At 45.0% G+C, this 23,486-nt stretch overlaps 1 protein-coding gene across 1 annotated transcript in view; it reads right to left on the bottom strand.

Moving 5' to 3' along the window:
• lrpprc (leucine-rich pentatricopeptide repeat containing) overlaps positions 1-23,486 on the bottom strand; it is a 202,942-nt gene that overhangs the window by 155,798 nt on the left and 23,658 nt on the right. The window contains exons 4-9 of the mRNA XM_072510996.1: positions 9,763-9,884; positions 9,263-9,321; positions 7,013-7,099; positions 2,916-3,042; positions 1,006-1,150; positions 338-495 (exon numbers count right to left, since the gene is read on the bottom strand). Coding sequence (XP_072367097.1) covers positions 338-495; positions 1,006-1,150; positions 2,916-3,042; positions 7,013-7,099; positions 9,263-9,321; positions 9,763-9,884 — 698 coding nt within the window. The remainder of the gene's footprint in view (positions 1-337; positions 496-1,005; positions 1,151-2,915; positions 3,043-7,012; positions 7,100-9,262; positions 9,322-9,762; positions 9,885-23,486) is intronic.

The following is a 23,486-nucleotide window of genomic DNA, read 5'->3' as shown; positions in this document are numbered from 1 at the left end:
TAAAAGGTTATTATTAGAAGGAAAATAATATGCTAGCGTTGCGCTATGCAATGGAAGTCATCAAAAAAGAGCTTGTGAAGGAATCCCCGGAGGAAAATGGAGTCTTTGATGCAGAGAGCAGTTTGGTCCTGTATGAATTGAGTGAAATATGAATGATATTCATTACAAAGGGAGCATTACGAGGTAGTGAACTGAAAATACAAGCCAAGCATGAATGAACATGTATGGCTTGAGCATAATTTAGTTACCAATATATGCTAAATAAACTTGACAGCAATAAGAAGGTTGATTTGGTCGCATAGAATTATACGATTATCACCTAATTGCTGAGCCTTACCTTGTCGAGATTAATACAGTGCCGGATAAAGAAGTTGCCAAGGTCTAATGAATCGCCATTTTGGTTCTCAGACTGAAATGTGGGAAAGGTTTTCAACACCTGGAAAGCAGTTTCTTCCAAACCCTGTGTAATCAGGCTCAAACATAGATTCATTGCGTCTGTAAAAATGAACAAATTAGAAAAATAAGCTATGCTCTGACAATTGTTCAACTTGTGAAGCACACATCTGCTTCGTATTTTGACCACTTAAAGAATCAACATCTAGGTGAAAAGTCTGCTCGCCTGTGTGTTTGGCTTAATTGTCCATCATCTCATAAAGTAGAGTGAACAATATTGCATCCAACAACCTGATTCATAAACTAGTTGAACAACCTGATTCATAAACATGATTTGAACCTTACAACAAAAAAACTAAATCTAATTCAATGCAAGTGCATCTCCTCACATACCCGTACAATGGCAAAACTTATTATAAAGTTTCCACTTTCTTATTTAGGCGTTTCTTTCATCACAACACATCCATCTCAACTTTTAACTTTCCACATAGAGCACCATTTCATTGCACAGATCCCGCCAATGGAGAATGCCACAGGAAGTATTTTAAGGTAAATAAGGTCTGAAAATTACAGCTGAACACCATATATATGCACTACTAATGTGGAACTTGCCTGGTATATATCCCCTGTCATGTCTCATCCGCTCTACAATATCCTGAACATATTGTGGATAGCCAGACTTGGCCAGGCTGAAGATAATTTGCATCAAGTCCCTGTCCATCAGGCTGGCATCTGTCTTTTCAACTTTCTCCAGTGTCTATCAACAAGGAAAGATTAAGCACACAAAAATTCAAATCACACAAATATCTTAGGGCAGTGCTAAAAGAGATTTTACTTCCCTTCAACACCTCTTAATCCCTTCCTTATTCCCCAACTTGTCATAATCAGCTCTTTTAAGCTGTTACCCTATCAATTACCAATCAGATAGCTATAACATATAACATTCATGGAACCTAAATCAGCGAAGAAAATAATTTTGGAGGATCATCAACTTACCTTCTCTGACTTAATATATACACAAAAAATCAGCAGCATTACATTTGAAAATCTGAACCCTTCTACTTTGTGCCAGTCTCTGTACAACTATTTTTACAACACAGAGGATGACAGATCAGGTACGGTACACATTGAGAAAGGAAAGAAAGAACAGTTTACTGACACACGTATTATGCAGTAAGGATACAAGGAATTCTGCACCAATATCAAAAATTAGATGGCAATTTTAATCAAATGCACACAAATATTTTCATCTCTTACAAGTATTAATTTAGTCAATGGCGGTTACAGGAAATTTCATTCTAGGGGAAACATGTCACTCAATTATGCTATAAAAAATTTGAGTCACTTTTTTACATCTTTTAAAACAAAAGTGGTTCAACATCGCAGAATGCCTGCATTTAAAAGCAAGTTATAAAAGAGTGAAAATCATTTTTCTGAAGTTGAAATTAATGTTTGCTAACTAGGGAATGAAAGCTTCACATAGGGAGAGCATCAACAGACATTCGGGTTTCTTATCTGTCTGTTCCTTCTCCAGCTAACACAAGTGACCCCCTCCCCTGTACTATACCCGCTTTCCCCAGCAACCAGTTCCTAGAACTCTTCTAATGATGCGCTGTGCAATCAGGTGCTAGATGTTTACTGCAAGCCAGAATTAATTTGTCTTCAAATTCCTTCCTTCCTCCTCCTAGGGAACGGATAGAAACTTCACTCATAACCAAGAAAATGAATATGCACCACTAAGAATTGTAGCATTGAACTAGGTTTCATTCTGCATTAAAGCACCAATTTAGAGAGTTGCAGAAGGTGGAGACTGGCATAACGCAGCAGGAACCTTACCTGGACTGACCAATTGAAAATCTTTCTGCACTGGTTGAAAGGATACCATGTGAAATGAGTTTCATCGCTGTCAACCTAATTGCTAATGAGCATGGATCAAGTGGATGATTCAGTCCATAATTCTGCACTCATCAGCAATCAACTAATGTTGGAATCAGAAATTTTCAAGTAGTGCGGTAGGACGTTTTCTTGTGACAATGGAGCATAGTAAATGCTTTGCAGCTAAATAAAATTGAGGATTATGCTGCATCTTACCAATGCTACACACCTTGGACTGCTGGGGCAATTGGCACTTCCTCAACACCATCATCCTTTAACTACTTCAAAGACTCATGCCTATAGAAGCTACACAAGTTTGCACCAGTGAAACCAAATCTCAGGCATGCTTTCACTCAAAGACCTCTACAGCGGCAAAGTTCTAAACTTTTGGGTTTTTCAATGCACGGGCATTTGGAAGTAGAGAAAACTTAAAAATAATGCCATTTTGACAAATGATTAAATATAAAAAGTAAAAAAAACCTGATGCTCAAGATCATAAACATTACCATAATCTCACAATGTGTCCGAGGCAAAATTAACTCTATATTCTGCAGGATACACAATGTTTCTATATAAATAGTATTATGTTTAAGTGTTGTAGTTAAGATGGACTCAATCAAAGGAACATATGCAGCTCAGTTTTGTACCTGTTTCACGTTCTCAATATCTCCTTTTGCAGCGTAAGCATTCAGCAATGCAACATAGGTATCTGGACCGGGCTCAATGCCTGCACCACTCATCACGGTTAGAATGCCCTCTGCGCTTTCCATGTCACTGAAATAGAAGTTTACATACTAAAAATACCAGATAAAACAATGTACAGAAAATACAGATTTCAACCATTTGAATAGATCCACTCACACAGCTTTCCTATTTAGTTTAAATTGAACAATGATGATATCAAATACTCAATTGTATAGTTGTTCAGAATACACAAAGCATTTGATTAGTGCATTGGGCAGAAGTAAAAGGAAAACAATAATGTATTTTTTTTACATAGTGCTTTATAATATCTCCTTGGAACATCTCGAAGCACTCAAAATACCAAAAATCACTTTTCACAGTAACATCATTGCAGTGTTAATGTAAGCCTACTGGCGACACTAATAAAGATGATTTTATTTCAGTCCCGGTGCAATGCGAGGTACCAAGGCAATACGCCCTAATGACTGGCTGATCAATCAGGCAGCATGTTGTTTTGGTTGTTCATAAAAGAGAGTGCTGACCATACTCAATCAGCCCACAACTGCAAAACGCAAAACCAAATGTCTGCTGTTAGATTTGATTTGGTGACTAGGTAGCACTTATGGAATACTCCTGAGAGTGCAAACAGCTGCACTAACAATCAATTTAAGATAATCAGTCAAACTGTAATGTGGCTCATTTACATTTGCTGGATACATTCATACGCAGGGACCAGTCCGCTTGTTAACGAAAGGAACATATTCAAGCCTTGAATGTTTTTGAATTATCCCAGGGCCTGTGGAGTCTCTCGCTCCCCATCGTTTTCACCATGCTAATAGCTCGCCCAATCGGAGTCGGCTTGCCAACCAACCACCACGCTCTCCTCATACAGTATAATTTATTGAAATTGTTTGAAATTTGGCATTCTTGAATTTGTCCTGATGTGCTCAAGTCAAAACCTTTCAGCAACATCTCTCTTGTTAGAAAGATCCTGCACATTTATAATTTCACTCAGGAATATATTTCAAGTTTGAAGTTCAATAGTGTCCATGAAATATTTGTTCTCCATTGTCATAGTTCTTAATCCAGATCACCATTAAGGGATGTTACTATCATCTGACCAGTAGTCTGTACATTATTCTACATTGACGAAATCTTACATGCATGGGATTACATTGGATATATGACACAGAAACATGCCAATCAGCCCATGGTGTGCCCATCTTCCCTCATCCAAATCAACCATCATAACCATTTATTCCCTTTTTCCTCCTGTGTTTGCCTAAGTTCCCCTTAAATACATCTGTACTATTCACTTGAACCACTCCCAGTGGTAGCTAATTCCAGATTCTTGCACTCTTTGGGTGAAGACGTTTCTTCTGAACTGTCTTGTATTATTGGCTTCCAGTTAAGCCTTTGCCCACAAGAGGAAGCATACTCTCGTTGCACTCTACCGTAATTATAAATTTTAAAGAATTGAAAGTGCATGGCGTTGGGGGCAGTGTATTGATTTACAAAATCAATATATATAGATAAGAAACTGGTTGGTAGGCAGGAAACAAAGCACAGGAATAAACAGGTCTTTTCCCAAATGGTAGTAGTGAGGCACCGCAAGGATAAGTACTAGGACCCCAGCTATTCACAATATATATTAATGATTTAGATGAGGGAACTAAATGTAATATCTCCCAAATTTGCTGATGACACAAAGCTGGGTAGGAGGGTGAGCTGTGAGGAGGATGCAGAGATGCTTCAGTGTGATTTGGACAAGCTGAGTGTGTGAGGTTACCCACTTCAGTAGCAAGATCAGGAAGGCAGATTATCTGAATCGTTATAAATTAAGAGCGAAATGTGCAACAAGACCTGCGTATCCTCATACACCAGTCACTGAAGGCAAGCATGCAGGTCCAGCAGGTGGCAAAGAAGGCAAACAGTATGTTGGTCTTCATAGCAAGAGGATTCAAGTACAGGAAGAGGGATGTCTTTCTGCAATTCCACAGGGTCTTGGTGAGATCACACCTGGAATACTGTGTGTAGTTTAGGTCTCCCTATCTGAGGAAGGATGTTCTTGCTCTAGAGGGAGTGCAGGGAAGGTTTATCAGACTGATTCCTAGGGTGGCTGTACTGACAGGGGAGATTGAGTCGGTTAGGATTATTTTCGCTGGAGTGAAGAATGAGGGGATATCTCACAGAAACCTACAAAATTCTAACACGACTAAACGGTAAATGCAGGAAGGATGTTCCTGATGGTGGGGTGTTCTGAACCAGGGGCCATTGTCTAAGGATACAGGGTAAACCTTTTGGGATTGAGATGAGGAGAAAATTCTTCATCCAGTGAGTGATAAGCCTGTGGAATTCATTACCACAGGAAGCAGTCAAGGCCAAAACATTGTATGTTTTCAAGCAGTTAGATAAAACATTTGCGGCTAAAGGGATCAAAGGGTATGTGGCCGGGGGAGAAGCAGGAACAGGTTCCTGAGTTGAATGATCAGCTTTATCATATTGAATGGTGGAGCAGGCTCTAAAGGCCTACTCCTATTTTCTATGTCCTCCATTAGGTCACCTCTGAGCCTTCTATTTTCAAGAGAGAAGAAACTCAGCCCATCAACCCTTTTCTGTTATGTGCATACATTCATTTCTAGTATCATACTTGTAAATCTTCTCTGAACTCTTCCCAGTGCCTCCATATTATTTTAATAATGGCAATTAGAATTGTATGCAGTACTCTAAATTAAGTGTAACTAGCACCTCTCTCCCCCCCCCTCCCCCGCCCCCCCCCTCCACGACCCTAAAAGAAAATTGGTGTCAAGCACAAAAACAGAAATTGCATTTTTGATTCCAAAGTCAAATCGCGAATGTAGGCTGTGAACTTCTGTGGTCCCAGCACTGATCCTTGTGGAACACCACTTCCCATCTTTCTCAATAACTGCTCTTTATTCCCACCCTGCTTCCTGTCTTAAATCAACTTAACAATCCATTCAGTCACTTGCACTCTAACTTCACACTCTCGGACCTTATTCATTAGCCTATTACGGGATACCAGATCAAAGGACTTTTGAAAATCCAGATACATTACATCCACTGCATGTCCATTGTCTACTCTCGTTACCTCCTTTAAAAAAAAGATCGGCAAGCAAGATGTTCCCTTTTGAAATCCGTTATATAATTATTATAATACTCATTTCTAGGTGTCCTTCTATTCTCTCCTTTAGTAAGGATTCCATTATTCACCCTACCACTGATGTTAAGCTGTACTTCTACCCCAAAATATGTTCTAGAGGTGACTGCAGACAGGGTAAGAGAAACCATCGCTGTTGATATGCTGGATGCAGCTAGAAAGCGTGAAGTGGGACTACTCAAGGACAATCTAATGGGGCAGTATAACAGGAGATATGTTGAGGACAACAGCATAGCCACACACTAAAAAAGGTTGAGGCCCACATGGTGGATGGCACACCAATGTCACTGCTACAGTAAATGTCATTTTGATTTTTGCTAGGGTGCACCCATCACAAGAAGGGTGTAAGCCAGATCAAAGGAATTAAATAGGAAGCTTTGAGGGGAAAAAAAAGGCATCAAGGTCAGAGGCAACATGTTTGATGACTAAAAATAGAGTTAGAAATGGGGAAGCAATTGGACAGGGGAGGAACATTGCAGGCAGTTGGATGTATCGCCCAAATCTTTAGAGCTCCAATGAGGGTGCAACTGAATTATGACAAGTTAAGTGAGACAGTTTCCATTAAAAATTAGGATTCTTCTTCCATTCATTCTCATGACGTGGACACTGCTGTCAAGGCCAGTAATTTTCACCCAACCCTCGTTCCCACAAGACAACAACGATGGGTCTTCTTGAACAGCTGAGGCTTGCAAGGCCAGTTAAAATCTAAACACAAGGATGTTGAAGTGGAGACACAAAGGCCAGACCAGGTAGAATGCACCCATGTTTGTAATGCAAAATGTTGACAGAAAGTGCACACAGTTCTAATTTCCATACGTAAATACAGACAAGATGTTTTTAAGCAATATGCCTTTGAAGTCTTAACTGCAGTACTTTACCTACCCAGCACGTGCATGTCCTGTCACCAGTGAATTGAACACCACTTCTGTAATTGGTAGATCTTTGCTCTTCATAAAGCCTAAGATCGTACTAAAAGACAATAAATGTTAACAATACTTAGCTCTATATTTATCACCATAAAATCAATTAAAACATTACCCACAGGTCAAACAGATTAAATACCAATTCTTTTTGCATTTAATTACCTCCTTTGACCAATAGACATAGAAGAATCATTATAGTTAATATATTTATATATTTCAACAATTATATATTTTATAGCTATTAATATATTTTCCAAATATAAATATCATAATACTGCTCACACACACGTGAAACGAAAGTTGCCATTGTCCCAGAGGATCATAGGCTGCTCTCCCTTTTTGAGAGAGAGCTGACTGGTGGCGATTTAACCTGAGGATCACCGCACCTCAGGCGAGGTTGAGAAGGCAGAACCTTCATGAATAACCTCAGCCGATACGGGATTTGAACCCGCACAGTTGACGTTGCTCCACATCACAAACCAGCCTCCAGTCAATTCATCAAACCAGGCCCATGCCTGGCCCAAATCATGCAACTGTCCTTCAAACAACAGTGCTCAAATCAATGTGTTAAAGTGCATTCTTGCATTTAAAATTGGCATGTCCAAATTGTTACCACACTGCTCCCTTCAAATCACTTCAACATAACTATTTTTTAACTGCAACAGTGGGCTCAGCAAGCTATTGGCTTGTCCAACAATGACATATTACAACAACAGCTCTGATTTTTAAAAATGTTTGCCTGGACAACAACCAGTATCCCATGTTGCACAAGAACAACTTTCTTTTTCTCCTGCTTCCTGCAACGTGCACCCAAAATACCATGGAATAGTCTCACAAAATTTCTTGGGGATTTGCGGGATTTATAGACGTTGAACCATTTAATTTACCAATTAACATGAACACTCACAGGAATGCAAAGAGGACAACACGGTCAGTTTTTAAAATCTTAGTGTAGCCTGAACCAATGAAAGCAAGAGATTAAACTAAAGCCATGGCTGCTTATTCAAGTGGACATTAAAGATCGTACAGACTGTTCAAAGTACAGCCGCTAAATTGTCCCCATTGCCTCAAAGGACACTTATCTCTCAATTAACAACCATCAAACACATTAGCTGGCTATTAGCCGCAAATGCTGCTTGTGGGACCTTGTGCAAATCAGTTGTCATCTATGTTACAAAACTATAACCATGTTGCAAAAGCAAAATACGGACTGTGAAATACATCCTGATGGCCTGAAAGGTCCCTTAAATACATCTCCCTTCCTGCCGACCAGCACTACAAACCACGCCCCCCCCTTAAAATGTCCACAAAAGCAATTGTGCAGGGCAGCACGGTGGCGCAGTGGTTAGCACTGCTGCCTCACAGCGCCGAGATCCCAGGTTCGATCCCGGCTCTGGGTCACTGTCCGTGTGGAGTTTGCACATTCTCCCCGTATTTGCGTAACCCAAAGATGTGCAGAGTAGGTGGATTGGCCACGCTAAATTGACCCTTAATTGTGAAAAATGAATTGGGTTCTCTAAATTTATTAAAAGAAAAAAACAATTGTGCAAGGATAAGAATTGATTGCATAGACAATTATAGTTTTCTTTTCCTATTATTTATCAATTTATTTATCCATTCTTACAGGTTTACCGATGCATTAAGACAGAGGGTGAAAAATTCTCTCAGGAAAATTCATCTTGATGAAAGGGAGAAATATCAAAAAGACAAAATCTCCAGAATTTCACTTCCAAAGTACAAATATTCCACTCACTTTAGGGGAAAACAACACAAAAGCCTAATATCTATTGATGAAGGGAGAAGGGTGTTAAAGGTTGGTTGAGCATTTTCAGCAATTTGAACTGTATCCTGGATGGCATTCTGCATGACGAACATTGCACTGTCATGTTCCACTTAAATAAAACTAAAGTGTTAGCCATTGTACTTAAAACTCAGGGCACAAAGAAAACACTTTTAAAACTAGTAATAGTAAACAGGAATAATATTACTTAGAAACCACAACCAAATGGAATAAATACCCATTAAAATATCTGAACCTGTTACCTGGTGGCGACACACTGTAGGAATCCTCACAGTACCATGAAAACGATTCATGCTCACTGACCTGACATTTTAAAATTAAATTTATTATGCAAACAAGACCAAACATTTCTTGGTATTCCCCAGACACACTATTACAGTACATTAAGAATCATTTTAAAAACAATACCTTGCACCCTCAATATCTCCTTCATTACAATATGCTGTTATCAGTCTCTGGAAAGTAACCTGCGCATTGAGAGGAAAAACAAACATATTCAAGTATTTGCTTCATGTATTTATAAAAAAATATACCAATTCACTTATTAGCTCTCAGCAACTGCACAACTACAAGTTAAAAACAAATCTCTACAAGCAATTCCACCTGCAAAGTCAAATCCAAGTATCGAAAATCAATCTGGTTTAATTGTGAACGGTAAAATGTATTTGTTTTTAAAAACTGTGCAATGACAGTTTTCTTACAATTTTGAAGTGAACGCTCTCCAGGTTCAAAACCTCCTTCAAGGGTCATAAGAAAAAACTGCAATAACTATTGTAAAATATGACATTAAAGTGTATATTTAAGGTACTCTCAACATCGGAAATATTACACCTTTACTCAAAACAGCAATTGTAAAGTAGAGAAACAATGGATTTTGAAACATCAAACTAAATAGGGCAAGAACTTACTCTGTTCGGCTGCACGTTTGCAGATTCCATTTTTGCCAGAAAATCAGTTGGTGAAAACTTGTGCTCATTCTGAAGATAGACTTTCAACAAAGCATTGTAGTGGCTCACATCATAAGCAGCACCTACATATCAAAGATTATATGTCAGTAGAAGAAAATAATCAATACACCAACTCAGCTACTGGTAATTATTCTATCTGCACAATTTGGAAAGTAAAAACACTTTATAAATTAGGATCAAATTTAATCCAAATTATAACATGAAAACCTATCAGCTATGAAGGTTATACACCGATCAAATTAGGCTATCTCAACCCAGTGGGCATGCATGCATGGCATAAAACTGTTCAAAATTCAACACCAATCAGCAATCTCACGATCGCTCAGGTGGGAAATTGAAAAACATCAGGGTTATGTAACTCTGAGATAAGAGTAGGAGAAGTTTTACTCTAAATGCAACGATGCTGTACCTACCCGACACATTTAAAAGCAAAAGCACTTCACTCTCCCCACTAACCTCAATGAGCATGAATTACAATAAAAATTGAAGACAAAGATGATCTAACTTATAATGTGTCCTGGAACTCTGCAAATTCAATAGTTGACAGTAACTGCTGTGAGCTTTCAAGCGGGGGAATTAACATGTATTATAGCCCGCATAGCTGATTGCAACAGCCGAGGGTACTTTTGGGATGGGGGCTCTGCCAGCATTTATTGCCCATCCCTAATTGCCCTTGAGGCATTTAAGAGTCAATCACACTTATCTGGTTGTCGAAGTTGCTTTGACCACATATACTGAACATTTAAGCCTTTGCATTTTGCACAAAATTTTTTATGGTCTTTTTTCTTCAAAATAAAGTTCTGCATATACCATTTTTTTAGTTCATTGTGCCAACAAAAGCGAAGGGTTAAAGTACCGATGGCATTAGCAGCACTAGAAATTGTGAAATAAATGTGACCGTGATAGGTGAAGGTGATGTATTCCCAAAATTTGAGACTAAACATCTTGTTGGCACAGAAGCTCAATAAATCATAAAACAACTCAACAAATTACATGATTTATTCAAATCAAATTGAGGAAACGACCTGGACAGTTACAAAGTTTACTTCTGTGCCTTTACAACAGTAAAGATGAATTATATAATCTATCTGCCACCCCAAATTTTTCAAATTTATTTAGAAGTGTTTATGAATATAGTAACTTGCCTGGAGCTACTGCCATTTTAGATATAGTCACACAAAAGGAATGGAAGCAATCTTTTAGCTTACTTGCGCATACACCGTAAAACAGGATAAATTCACAGCATCAATATTTCACATTGGTGAGATAATGAACAGACTTGTGACAATGGAAAATAGAGCATGTCACAACGATGTTTAACAGTTGCAAAACAGAATAAATCTGGAAGACTGTGATTTTCACTGGCCAAAAATGGATAAGAATCACAAGAGAGGTGTATCGTGCGTAAAATTAAATAGCCTGGATTTTGCATTCAGAATAACTGAGGCCAACAGCACTCAACCTTTTTAATGGAGTCAATAAGGCTGCAACTTCCAAAGACGTGCAGGTTAGGTGGCTGGGCTATGCTAAAATTGCCCTTCAGTGTCCAAAGAGGTGTTGGTTGGGTAGAGTTATGGGGATAGGGCTGGGGAGTGGGACTATGTAGGGAGCTCTTTCAGAGGGTCATTGCAGATTCTATGGGATGATTGGCCTCCTTCGGCACTTGTAGGGATTCTATGGAGCTTGCAGGAGAGCACAGGTGCAAAAAAACATGGAAATCTGGAAGTTTTTGCCCAATGTGCCCCACACCTCCATAGATTGCACAATAGCCATTACCTTTCTGAGAGATTCAGCATTGAAATCCATGCAAGGGCGTGGGGCTGGTTTAGCACAGGGCTAAATAGCTGGCTTTTAAAGCAGACCAAGGCAGGCCAGCAGCATGGTCCAATTCCCGTAACAGCCTCCCCGAACAGGCGCCGGAATGTGGCGACTAGGGGCTTTTCACAGTAACCTCATTTGAAGCCTACTTGTGACAATAAGCAATTTTCATTTCATTTCAAGTTGCTGTACTTAACCACTAGACGTGACAGAATATATACATTCAGGTAGCTATCATAGAAACATGGCTAAAGGAAGGTCAGGATTGGAAGCTGAACGTTGGAGGGTATAGATGCTTCAGGAGAGATACAAGGGGATGTGAAAGGGGTGGGGGAGTTGCATTACTGGTTTACATAGAATTTAGTGCAGAAGGAGGCCATTCGGCCCATCGAGTCTGCACCGGCTCTCGGAAAAAGCACCCTACCCCCAAGCCCACACCTCCACCCTATTCCCATAACCCAGTAACCCCCACCCAACACTAAGGGCAACTTTGGACACCAACGGCAATTTAGCATGGCCAATCCACCTAACCTGCACATCTTTGGACTGTGAGGGGAAACAGGAGCACCCGGAGGAAACCCACGCAGACACGGGGAGAACGTGCAGACCCCTCACAGACAGTGACCCAGCAGGGAATCAAACCTGGGACGCTGGTGCTGTGAAACCACAGTGCTAACCACTTGTACTACCGTGCTGCCCTTCAAGGAGAATATTATAGCCGTACTGCGAGAGGACACCTTGGAGGGCTCATACACTGAGGCAATCTGGGTACAGCTTAGGTAAAGGAAGGGGGCAATCACAATGTTGGGCATTTATTACAGGCCCCCCAACTGCCAGCGAGAGATAGAGCAGCAGATACGTCGAGAGATATTGGAAAGGTGCAAACATAACAGGGTTGTTGTGGTAGATGATTTTAATTTCCCCTCTATTGACTGGGACTCACTTAGTGCCAGGGGTTTGGATGGGGCAAAGTTTGTAAGGTGTATCCAGGAAGCCTTCTTGATGCAATATGTTAGTCCAACTAGGGAAGGGGCAGTACTGGATCTGGTATTGGGGAACGAGCCTGGATAGGTGGTTGAGGTTTCAGTAGGGGAACATTTTGGGAGTAGTGATCACAATTCCGTAAGTTTTAGGGTACTTTTGGACAGGGATGAGGGTAACCGTTAAGGTGCTAAACTGGGGAAAGGCAAGTTACGATAACATTAGACAGGAATTGAAGAATTTGGATTGGGTGCGGCTGTTGGATAATAAATCAACATCGGACAAGTGGGAGTCTGATTAGGATTCAGGAAAATCAAGTTCCTGAGAGAATGAAGGATAAGCATGGGAAGTATAGGGAACCTTGGATAACTAGGGATATTGTGATCCTCGTCAAGAAGAAAAAGGAGTCTTTGTACTGTCTAGAAGGATAGGAACAGTGGAAACCCTTGAGGAGTATAAAGAAAGTAGAAGGTACGGAAGTGGGAAATTAGGAGGGCTGGGAGGTGTCATGAAAAGTCCTCGGCAAGTAGGATTAAGGTAAATCCCAAAGCTTTTAACTCATATGTAAAAAGCAAGAGGGTGGCCAGGGAAAGGCTTGGACCACTCAAGGATAGTGGGGGGAATCTATGTGTTGAGGCAGAGGAAATGGGCGAGGTACTAAATGAATACTTTGCATCAGTGTTCACTAAAGAAAGGGACTTTGTGGAAGTTGATTCTTGGGTAGGGTGTGTGGACTGTCGGGATCATGTTAACATCGAAAAGGAGGTGGTATTGGGTCTTTTAAAAGATATTAAGGTAGATAGGTCTCCTGGGCCAGATGAGAGTTATCCCAGAGTACTGAGGGAAACAAGGGAGGACATTTCTGGGGCCTTAACTGACATCTTTGTATGTTCGCGTATGACACCAAGGCTGGTGGAGTGGCAGATGGTGTTGAGGATTGTCAGAAGATACAGCAGGACATAGATAGGTTGGAGACTTGGGTAGAGAAATGGCAAATAGAGTTTCATCTGGACAAATGTGAGGTAATGCATTTTGGTAGGTTTAACAGAGGGGAAATATACCGTAAATGGTAAAACTCTTAGGAACGTAGAAAGTCAGAGAGATCTGGGCATGCAGGTCCACAGATCTTTGAAGGTGGCAACACAAGTAGACAAGGTAGTCAAGAAAGCATACGGAATGCTTGCCTTCACTGGATGGGGCATTGAGTATAAAAACTGGCAAGTCATTCGACAGTTGTATAGAACCTTGTTAAGGCCGCACTTGGAATATTGCGCACAATTCTGGTCGCCACACTACCAGAAGGATGTGGAGGCTTTGGAGAGGGTGCAGGAGGTTTACCAGGATGTTGCCTGGTCTGGAGGGTGTTAGCTATGTGGAGAGGCTGAATAGACTCAGACTGTTTTCATTAGAAAGACAGAGATTGAGGGGTGACCAGATAGAGGTTTACAAGATTATGCAGGACATGGATAGAGTGGATGAGCAGGCACTCTTTCCCAGGGTGGAGGAGTCAGTCACCAGGGAGCATAGGTTTAAGGTCTGTAAGGTCCGTGTTTAGAGGAGATGTGCGAGGCAGTTTTTACGCAGCGGGTGGCGAGTGCCTGGAACGCATTGCCGGGGGGGGGGGGGGGTTGTGGAAACAGGTACATTAACGGCGTTCAAAAAGCAGCTTGACAAACACATGGATAGGATGGGTATAGAGGGATATGGCACAAGGAAGTGCTGAGGGTTTTGCAAAGGTTGGTATCAAGACCGGTACAGACTTGGAGGGCAGCAGGGCCTGTTCCTGTGCTGTATTGCACTTGGTTCTATAAGTGAATGTTTAGCACCGTGAAAAGTCATAGGCGACACGGCAGCACAGTGGTTAGCACTGTTGCTTCACAGCATCAGGGACCAGGGTTCAATTCCCAGCTTGGGTCACTGTCTGTGCGGAGTCTGCACGTTCTCCCCGTGTCTGCGTGGGTTTCCTCCCACAAGTCCCGAAAGATGTGCTTTTAGGTAATTTGGACATTCTGAATTCTCCCTCAGTATACCCGAACAGGCTCCAGAGTGTGGCGACTAGGGGCTTCTCACAGTAACTTCACTACAGTGTTAATGTAAGCCTACTTGCGACACTAATAAAGATTATTCTTATTATTAATTACTCCCAAACCACCTGAAAATTTTATTTTTGTGCGGAGACTCGTACTTTCAGGATTTAATTAGATAATTTAAAATACTTTTTCTTCTATTTCTTATCTTATCTATCAATGCAATTTTTCTTTTTCTCCCTATTTCACTTTCTGCACCTGATTTTTACAACAAATATAATTTATACTTCTGCATGTCTGTGTGGATTTTTCAATCTGATTGGTTCAACAGCCATGCTGTTACTTTCCCCAATCTTACATGTAACAGATCCCTTGCAGAGGGCACCATGCTAAAAAAGGTGTCTAATTACCCGTTACACATCAAAAGCCAGCAAAAAAAAAAAGTCAAAGTGCCGCCAATGTTAAACCCACTTCTTTTGTCACTGACTGCAAAATCTGGACCAAGTTTAGCGTGGCTTCTTAATGAAAAACTTAAAGGAACATTGTGTGCAAGGAGTTATCAAACACAACATGCATCACGACAGTCTCTTGCAGCAAGGAGGGTTCACAACTGAAATTTTAGCTGTTTGGCAGTACTAAACTGGAGTATTGCTGAAAAAGACATTTTGTCAAAGCTTTTTGTCTTGCACTCATCTGGACATTTCTTTAAACATCTTTTTTTTAAAAATAATATTTTATTGAAAATTTTTGGTCAACCAACACAGTACATTGTGCATCCTTTACACAACATTGTAACAATACAGATAATAATGACCTTTTTTTAAATTTAAACAAAAACAACAACAAATATTAAATAACAAAAATAAAAACTAGCCCTAATTGGCAACTGCCTTGTCTCAGGCCGCACCCCCCCCAATCGCTCGCACCCCCCCCCAATCGCTCGCACCCCCCCCCATCCCTCTCTCCCCCCCCCCATCCCTCTCTCCCCCCCCCCCATCCCTCTCTCCCCCCCCCCATCCCTCTCTCCCCCCCCCCCATCCCTCTCTCCCCCCCCCCCATCCCTCTCTCCCCCCCCCATCCCTCTCTCCCCCCCCCCCATCCCTCTCTCCCCCCCCCCCATCCCTCTCTCCCCCCCCCCCATCCCTCTCTCCCCCCCCCATCCCTCTCTCCCCCCCCCCATCCCTCTCTCCCCCCCCCCATCCCTCTCTCCCCCCCCCATCCCTCTCTCCCCCCCCCCATCCCTCTCTCCCCCCCCCCCCATCCCTCTCTCCCCCCCCCATCCCTCTCTCCCCCCCCCATCCCTCTCTCCCCCCCCCCATCCCTCTCCTCCCCCCCCCCCATCCCTCCCCCCATCCCTCTCCCCTCCCCCCATCCCTCCCCCCCATCCCCCCCCCCCATCCCTCCCCCCATCCCTCTCCCCCCCCATCCCCCCCCCCCCATCCCTCCCCCCCCCCCATCCCTCCCCCCCCCCCCATCCCTCCCCCCCCCCCCCATCCCTCCCCCCCCCCCCCATCCCTCCCCCCCCCCCCCCCCATCCCTCCCCCCCCCCCCCATCCCTCCCCCCCCCCCCATCCCTCCCCCCCCCCCCCATCCCTCCCCCCCCCCCCCATCCCTCCCCCCCCCCCCATCCCTCCCCCCCCCCCCCATCCCTCCCCCCCCCCCCCCCCCCCCCCCCATCCCTCCCCCCCCCCCCATCCCTCCCCCCCCCCCCATCCCTCCCCCCCCCCCATCCCTCCCCCCCCCCCCCATCCCTCCCCCCCCCCCCCCATCCCTCCCCCCCCCCACCCCCCATCCCTCCCCCCCCCCATCCCTCCCCCCCCCCCCCCATCCCCCCCCCCCCCCCCCCCCCCATCCCTCCCCCCCCCCCCCATCCCCCCCCCCCCCCAAGTCCTGGGCCGCTGCTGCTGCCTTCTTTGTTCTCCCCATCTATCTTTCCGCAAGATATTCGACGAACGGTTGCCACCGCCTAGTAAACCCTTGAGCCGACCCCCTTAGGACGAACTTAATCCGCTCTAACTTTATGAACCCCGCCATATCATTTATCCAGGTCTCCACCCCCGGGGGCTTGGCTTCTTTCCACATTAGCAATATTCTGCGCCGGGCTACTAGGGATGCAAAGGCCAAAACATCGGCCTCTTTCGCCTCCTGCACTCCCGGCTCTTGTGCAACCCCAAATATAGCCAACCCCCAGCTTGGTTCGACCCGGACTCCTACTACTTTCGAAAGCACCTTTGTCACCCCCATCCAAAACCCCTGTAGTGCCGGGCATGACCAAAACATATGGGTATGATTCGCTGGGCTTCTCGAGCACCTCGCACACCTATCCTCCACCCCAAAAAATTTACTGAGCCGTGTTCCAGTCATATGTGCCCTGTGTAATACCTTAAACTGAATCAGGCTTAGCCTGGCGCACGAGGACGACGAGTTTACCCTGTTTAGGGCATCTGCCCACATCCCCTCCTCAATCTCCTCCCCTAGCTCTTCTTCCCATTTCCCTTTTAGTTCGTCCATCATAGTCTCCCCTTCGTTTCTCATTTCCCTATATATATCCGACACCTTACCGTCCCCCACCCATTTCTTTGAGATGACTCTGTCCTGCACCTCTTGTGTCGGGAGCTGCGGGAATTCCCTCACCTGCTGCCTCGCAAAAGCCCTCAATTGCATGTACCTGAATGCATTCCCTTGGGGCAACCCATATTTCTCGGTCAGCGCTCCCAGACTCGCAAACTTCCCATCCACAAATAGATCTTTCAATTGCGTTATACCTGCTCTTTGCCACATTCCATATCCCCCATCCATTCCCCCCGGGGCAAACCTATGGTTGTTTCTTATCGGGGACCCCCCCAGTGCTCCGGTCTTTCCCCTATGTCGTCTCCACTGTCCCCAAATCTTCAGTGTAGCTACCACCACCGGACTCGTGGTATAGTTCCTTGGTGAGAACGGCAATGGGGCTGTCACCATAGCCTGCAGGCTGGTCCCCCTACAGGACGCCCTCTCTAATCTCTTCCACGCTGCTCCTTCCTCCTCTCCCATCCACTTACTCACCATTGAAATATTAGCGGCCCAATAATACTCACTTAGGCTCGGTAGTGCCAGCCCCCCCCCTATCCCTACTACGCTGTAAGAATCCCTTCCTCACTCGCGGAGTCTTCCCGGCCCAAACAAAACCCATGATACTCTTTTCTATCCTTTTGAAAAAAGCCTTCGTGATCACCACCGGGAGACACTGAAACACAAAAAGGAATCTCGGGAGGACCACCATCTTAACCGCCTGCACCCTCCCTGCCATTGACAATGCTACCATATCCCATCTCTTGAAATCTTCCTCCATCTGTTCCACCAACCGCGTCAAATTTAGCCTGTGCAATGTGCCCCAATTCTTAGCTATCTGGATCCCCAGGTAACGAAAGTCTCTTGTTACCTTCCTCAACGGTAGGTCTTCTATTTCTCTACTCTGCTCCCCTGGATGCACCACAAACAGCTCACTCTTTCCCATGTTCAATTTATACCCTGAAAAATCCCCAAACTCCCCAAGTATCCGCATTATTTCTGGCATCCCCTCCGGTGGATCCGCCACATATAGTAGCAGATCATCCGCACATAAAGTTACCCGGTGTTCTTCTCCTCCCCTAAGTATTCCCCTCCATCCCTTGGAACCTCTCAGCGCTATCGCCAGGGGCTCAATCGCCAGTGCAAACAGTAATGGGGACAGAGGACATCCCTGCCTTGTCCCTCTATGGAGCCGAAAGTATGCCGATCCCCGTCCATTCGTGACCACACTCGCCACTGGGGCCCTATACAACAGCTGCACCCATCTAACATACCCCTCTCCGAACCCAAATCTCCTCAACACCTCCCACAGATAATCCCACTCCACTCTATCAAATGCTTTCTCGGCATCCATCGCCACTACTATCTCCGTTTCACCCTCTGGTGGGGCCATCATCATTACCCCTAACAATCTCCGTATGTTCGTGTTCAGCTGTCTCCCCTTCACAAACCCAGTTTGGTCCTCATGAACCACCCCCGGGACACATTCCTCTATTCTCATTGCCATTACCTTGGCCAAGACCTTGGCATCTACATTGAGGAGGGAGATTGGTCTGTAGGACCCGCATTGTAGCGGATCCTTTTCCTTCTTTAAAAGAAGCGATATAGTTGCTTCTGACATAGTCGGGGGCAGTTGTCCCCTTTCCTTTGCCTCGTTGAAGGTCCTCGTCAGTAGCGGGGCGAGCAAGTCCAAATATTTTCTGTAAAATTCAACTGGGAATCCGTCCGGTCCCGGGGCCTTTCCCATCTGCATGTTCCTAATTCCTTTCACCACTTCTTCTACCGTGATCTGTGCTCCCAATCCCATCCTTTCCTGCTCTTCCACCTTGGGAATTTCCAGCCGATCCAAAAACTCCATCATTCTCTCCCTCCCATCCGGGGGTTGAGCTTCATACAATTTTTTATAAAATGTCTTAAACACTTCATTCACTCTCTCCGCTCCCCGCTCCGTCTCTCCATCTTCGTCTCTCCATCTTCGTCTCTCCATCTTCGTCTCTCACCCCCCCTATTTCCCTCGCTGCTCCCCTTTTCCTCAATTGGTGTGCCAGCAATCTGCTCGCCTTCTCTCCATATTCATACTGTACACCCTGCGCCTTCCTCCATTGTGCCTCTGCAGTGCCTGTGGTCAGCAAGTCAAATTCCACATGCAGCCTTTGCCTTTCCCTATACAGTCCCTCCTCCGGTGCTTCCGCATACTGTCTGTCCACCCTCAAAAGTTCTTGCAATAACCGCTCCCGTTCCTTACTCTCCTGCTTCCCTTTATGTGTCCTTATTGATATCAGCTCCCCCCTAACCACCGCCTTCAACGCCTCCCAGACCACTCCCACCTGAACCTCCCCATTGTCATTGAGTTCCAAGTACTTTTCAATGCATCCCCTCACCCTTAAGCACACCCCCTCATCCGCCATTAGTCCCATATCCATTCTCCAGGGTGGACGCCCTCTTGTTTCCTCCCCTATCTCCAAGTCTACCCAGTGTGGGGCATGATCCGAAATGGCTATAGCCGTATATTCCGTTCCCCTCACCCTCGGGATCAATGCCCTACCCAACACAAAAAAGTCTATGCGTGAATAGACTTTATGGACATAGGAGAAAAACGAGAACTCCTTACTCCTAGGTCTACTGAATCTCCACGGGTCCACCCCTCCCATCTGCTTCATAAAATCCTTAAGCACCTTGGCTGCTGCTGGCCTCCTACCAGTCCTGGACTTCGACCTATCCAGCCTTGGTTCCAACACCGTGTTAAAGTCTCCCCCCATTATCAGCTTTCCGGTCTCTAGGTCTGGGATGCGTCCTAGCATTCGCCTCATAAAATTGGCATCGTCCCAATTCGGGGCATACACGTTTACCAACACCACCATCTCTCCCTGTAATTTGCCACTCACCATCACGTATCTGCCCCCGTTATCCGCCACTATAGTCTTTGCCTCGAACATTACCCGCTTCCCCACTAATATAGCCACCCCCCTGTTTTTCGCATCCAGCCCCGAATGGAACACCTGCCCTACCCATCCTTTGCGCAACCTAACCTGATCTATCAGTTTCAGGTGCGTTTCCTGTAACATGACCACATCTGCTTTAAGTTTCTTAAGGTGTGCGAGTACTCGTGCCCTCTTTATCGGCCCGTTAAGCCCCCTCACGTTCCACGTGATCAGCCGAGTTGGGGGGCTTCCCACCCCCCCCCCTTGCCGGTTAGCCATCATCTTTTTCCAGCTTCTCGCCCAGTTCCCACGCGGCTGTATTTCTCCCAGACGGTGCCCCTCCGCCCATCCTTTCCCGCACCCACTCCCCCCTTTCCCCCAGCAGCAGCAACCCAGTAATTCCCCCTCCCCCCCCCCGCCCCGCTAGACCCCCCGCTAGCGTAATTACTCCCCCCATGTTGCTCCCAGAAGTCAGCAAACTCTGGCTGACCTCGGCTTCCCCCCGTGATCACGGCTCGCCCCGTGCGGCGCCCCCTCCTTCCTGCTTCTCTATTCCCGCCATAATTATCATAGCGCGGGAACCAAGCCCGCGCCTCTCCCTCGGCCCCGCCTCCCATGGCCAACGCCCCATCTCCTCTCCCTCCCCACCTCCCCCCATCACCACCTGTGGGAGAAAGAAAAGTTACCATACCGCAGGATTAATCATACAATCCCTCTTCGCCCCCCCCCCCACTCGTCCCACCACTTTGTCCAAACGTTCATTTTCGTAGTCCAATCATTCCAATTTTTCTTCTACAATAAAAGTCCACGCTTCATCCGCCGTCTCAAAGTAGTGGTGCCTCCCTTGATATGTGACCCACAGTCTTGCCGGTTGCAGCATTCCAAACTTTATCTTTTTTTTGTGAAGTACCGCTTTGGCCCGATTAAAGCTCGCCCTCCTTCTCGCCACCTCCGCACTCCAATCTTGATAGACGCGGATCACCGCGTTCTCCCATTTACTACACCGAGTTTTCTTCGCCCATCTAAGGACCATTTCTCTATCCTTAAAACGGAGAAATCTCACCACTATGGCTCTGGGAGCTTCTCCTGCTCTCGGTCCTCGCACCATAACTCGGTATGCTCCCTCCACCTCCAACGGACCCGTCGGGGCCTCCACTCCCATTAACGAGTGCAGCATCGTGCTCACATATGCCCGACGTCCGCCCCCTCCACACCTTCAGGAAGGCCAAGAATCCTCAAGTTGTTCCTCCTTGCGTTATTTTCCAGTGCCTCCAACCTCTCCACAGATCGTTTCTGGTGTGCCTCCTGTATCTCCGACTTCACCACCAGGCCCTGTATGTCATTTTCAGTCTCTGCTGCTTTCGCCTTCACGACCCCGAAGCTCCTGCTCCTGGGTCTTTTGTTCCTCTTTCAGCCCTTCAATCGCCTGTAATATCGGGGCCAACAACTCTTTCTTCATTTCCTTTTTTATCTCCTCCACGCAGCATTTCAAGAACTCTTGTTGTTCAGGGCCCCATATGAAACTGCCACCTTCCGACGCCATCTTGGTTTCTGCTTGCCTTCCTTGCCGTTGTTCCAAAGGATCCGCTGCAATCCGGCCACTTTCCTCTCCTTTTTCCATCCGTGTCCAGGGGGAACACCCTTCTGGTTTACCGCACGGTGTTTTCAGCCGTTAAAATTGCCGTTGGGGCTCCTATCAAGAGCCCAAAAGTCCGTTTCACAGGGAGCTGCCGAAACGTGCGACTCAGCTGGTCATCGCCGCACCCGGAAGCGTCTTCTTTAAACATCTTAATTGGCTCCATTGAAATGAAGCAGTCAAACAAATTTCCTTCCCTTGATATACTAGTTGATATATCTGCCAAGGGATTCGCTACCATGGTCGATAGCAAGCCTACCGTTACTGGTCAATATACGCTTTGGGATTCTTACAATTCCATGTGTCATAAGATTGGCCTTATCAGCAACCTTATAAATAGGGTCCAAGCCATTTGCTCATTGTGCAAGACTGCTGCTGAAATAGGGCACATCAAAGGCATCCTATGGGATAATGGCTACCCTGATCAGATCATTTTGCACTGTATGCTGCGCAAACTCCTGCATTGGCCTAAGGCCATCACCATCAGCCCTGAAAAGGACCCAGTTTACCTCAGATTAGCATGGAAGGGCAAGGTCTCTCAAAAATGTGAGCAACAGTGAAGCTAGCTGTTTCACGCTGCTACGACACAACAGTGACACAAGCGATATTGACCACATACAGGATGCTGCCATCAATCCAAACAGGCATTCTATCACACAAATGGGCAATGTGGTGTATGACTTCAATGTGATGCTAGGTATGTATGGAGGCCGTATGTCAAACGTCTGGCGGATCATGTACCTTCCACTGTTCACAATGGGCAAGGTCAAACTGTACCCAACCAACCCGTGCCTGCAAATCTCAAAACACAATGTCCAACATGAGATGTGATTTCGCGATTGGACAACATTTGTTAAAAAAAACCTCAATATGCTACGAATTACACTAACAACCGATTTAGGATCATCAGTCAGGCTCACAGTGTGACATACTTGTGTGTTCTGGAAGCTACATATATTAATACAGTGACCATGTTCCTTGCAGACAGGAAGAACATATACACACATTGCGGCATTTTAGCTAAACAAAATGACAGCCATTCCTCAGGACAATGCCTTGACCAATTAGTGTCAAGCTGCCAGGTTTAAATTTCAAACAATGCTAGGTAGTTAGCTGTCAGTCACCATCAACTGGTGCATTTACCATGGCAATGCCTCTATCAATCAGAGCCCTCTGGCCAATCAATCAGCACTGTCTTCTCATAGTATAAACTTGTTGCTTTCCCTTGCATTGGCCTTTTGCAAATTGTCCAGATGAGTGCAGGATGAATAGCTTCAAGAAAATGTATTTTTTCAACAACTGAAATTATACTTTTCTCACGATTGTTTCTTGATCAAGCCTCATCAGAGATCCAGCTCACAATGAATAAACGACAATGAGATCTGTGCATCAGTTATCCACTTCTGCCAAATCTCATTCAAAACATTGCCTCAATGTCTCGTATGGCTGCTGGGGCTGGTTTAGCACAGTGGGCTAAACAGCTGACTTGTAATGCAGAACAAGGCCAGCAGCGCAGGTTCAATTCCCGTACTGGCCTCCCCGAAGAGGCGCCGGAATGTGGCGACTCAGGGCTTTTCACAGTAACTTCATTGAAGCCTACTTGTGACAATAAGCAATAATTATTATTATTATTACATTATTATCATCATCAATCTCCTCCTGTGATAAATGAACCATTCAGTCCATCGAAAAAATAAACTAATTGATTAGTCTTTCCTCTGCCTCCATTTG

The sequence above is a fragment of the Scyliorhinus torazame genome, chromosome 1, assembly GCF_047496885.1.
Source record: "Scyliorhinus torazame isolate Kashiwa2021f chromosome 1, sScyTor2.1, whole genome shotgun sequence".
In the NCBI taxonomy this organism is placed as follows: Eukaryota; Metazoa; Chordata; class Chondrichthyes; order Carcharhiniformes; family Scyliorhinidae; genus Scyliorhinus; species Scyliorhinus torazame.
The sequence above is the reverse complement of the archived record's forward strand: the minus strand, read 5'-3'. Positions and strand labels throughout refer to the sequence as shown.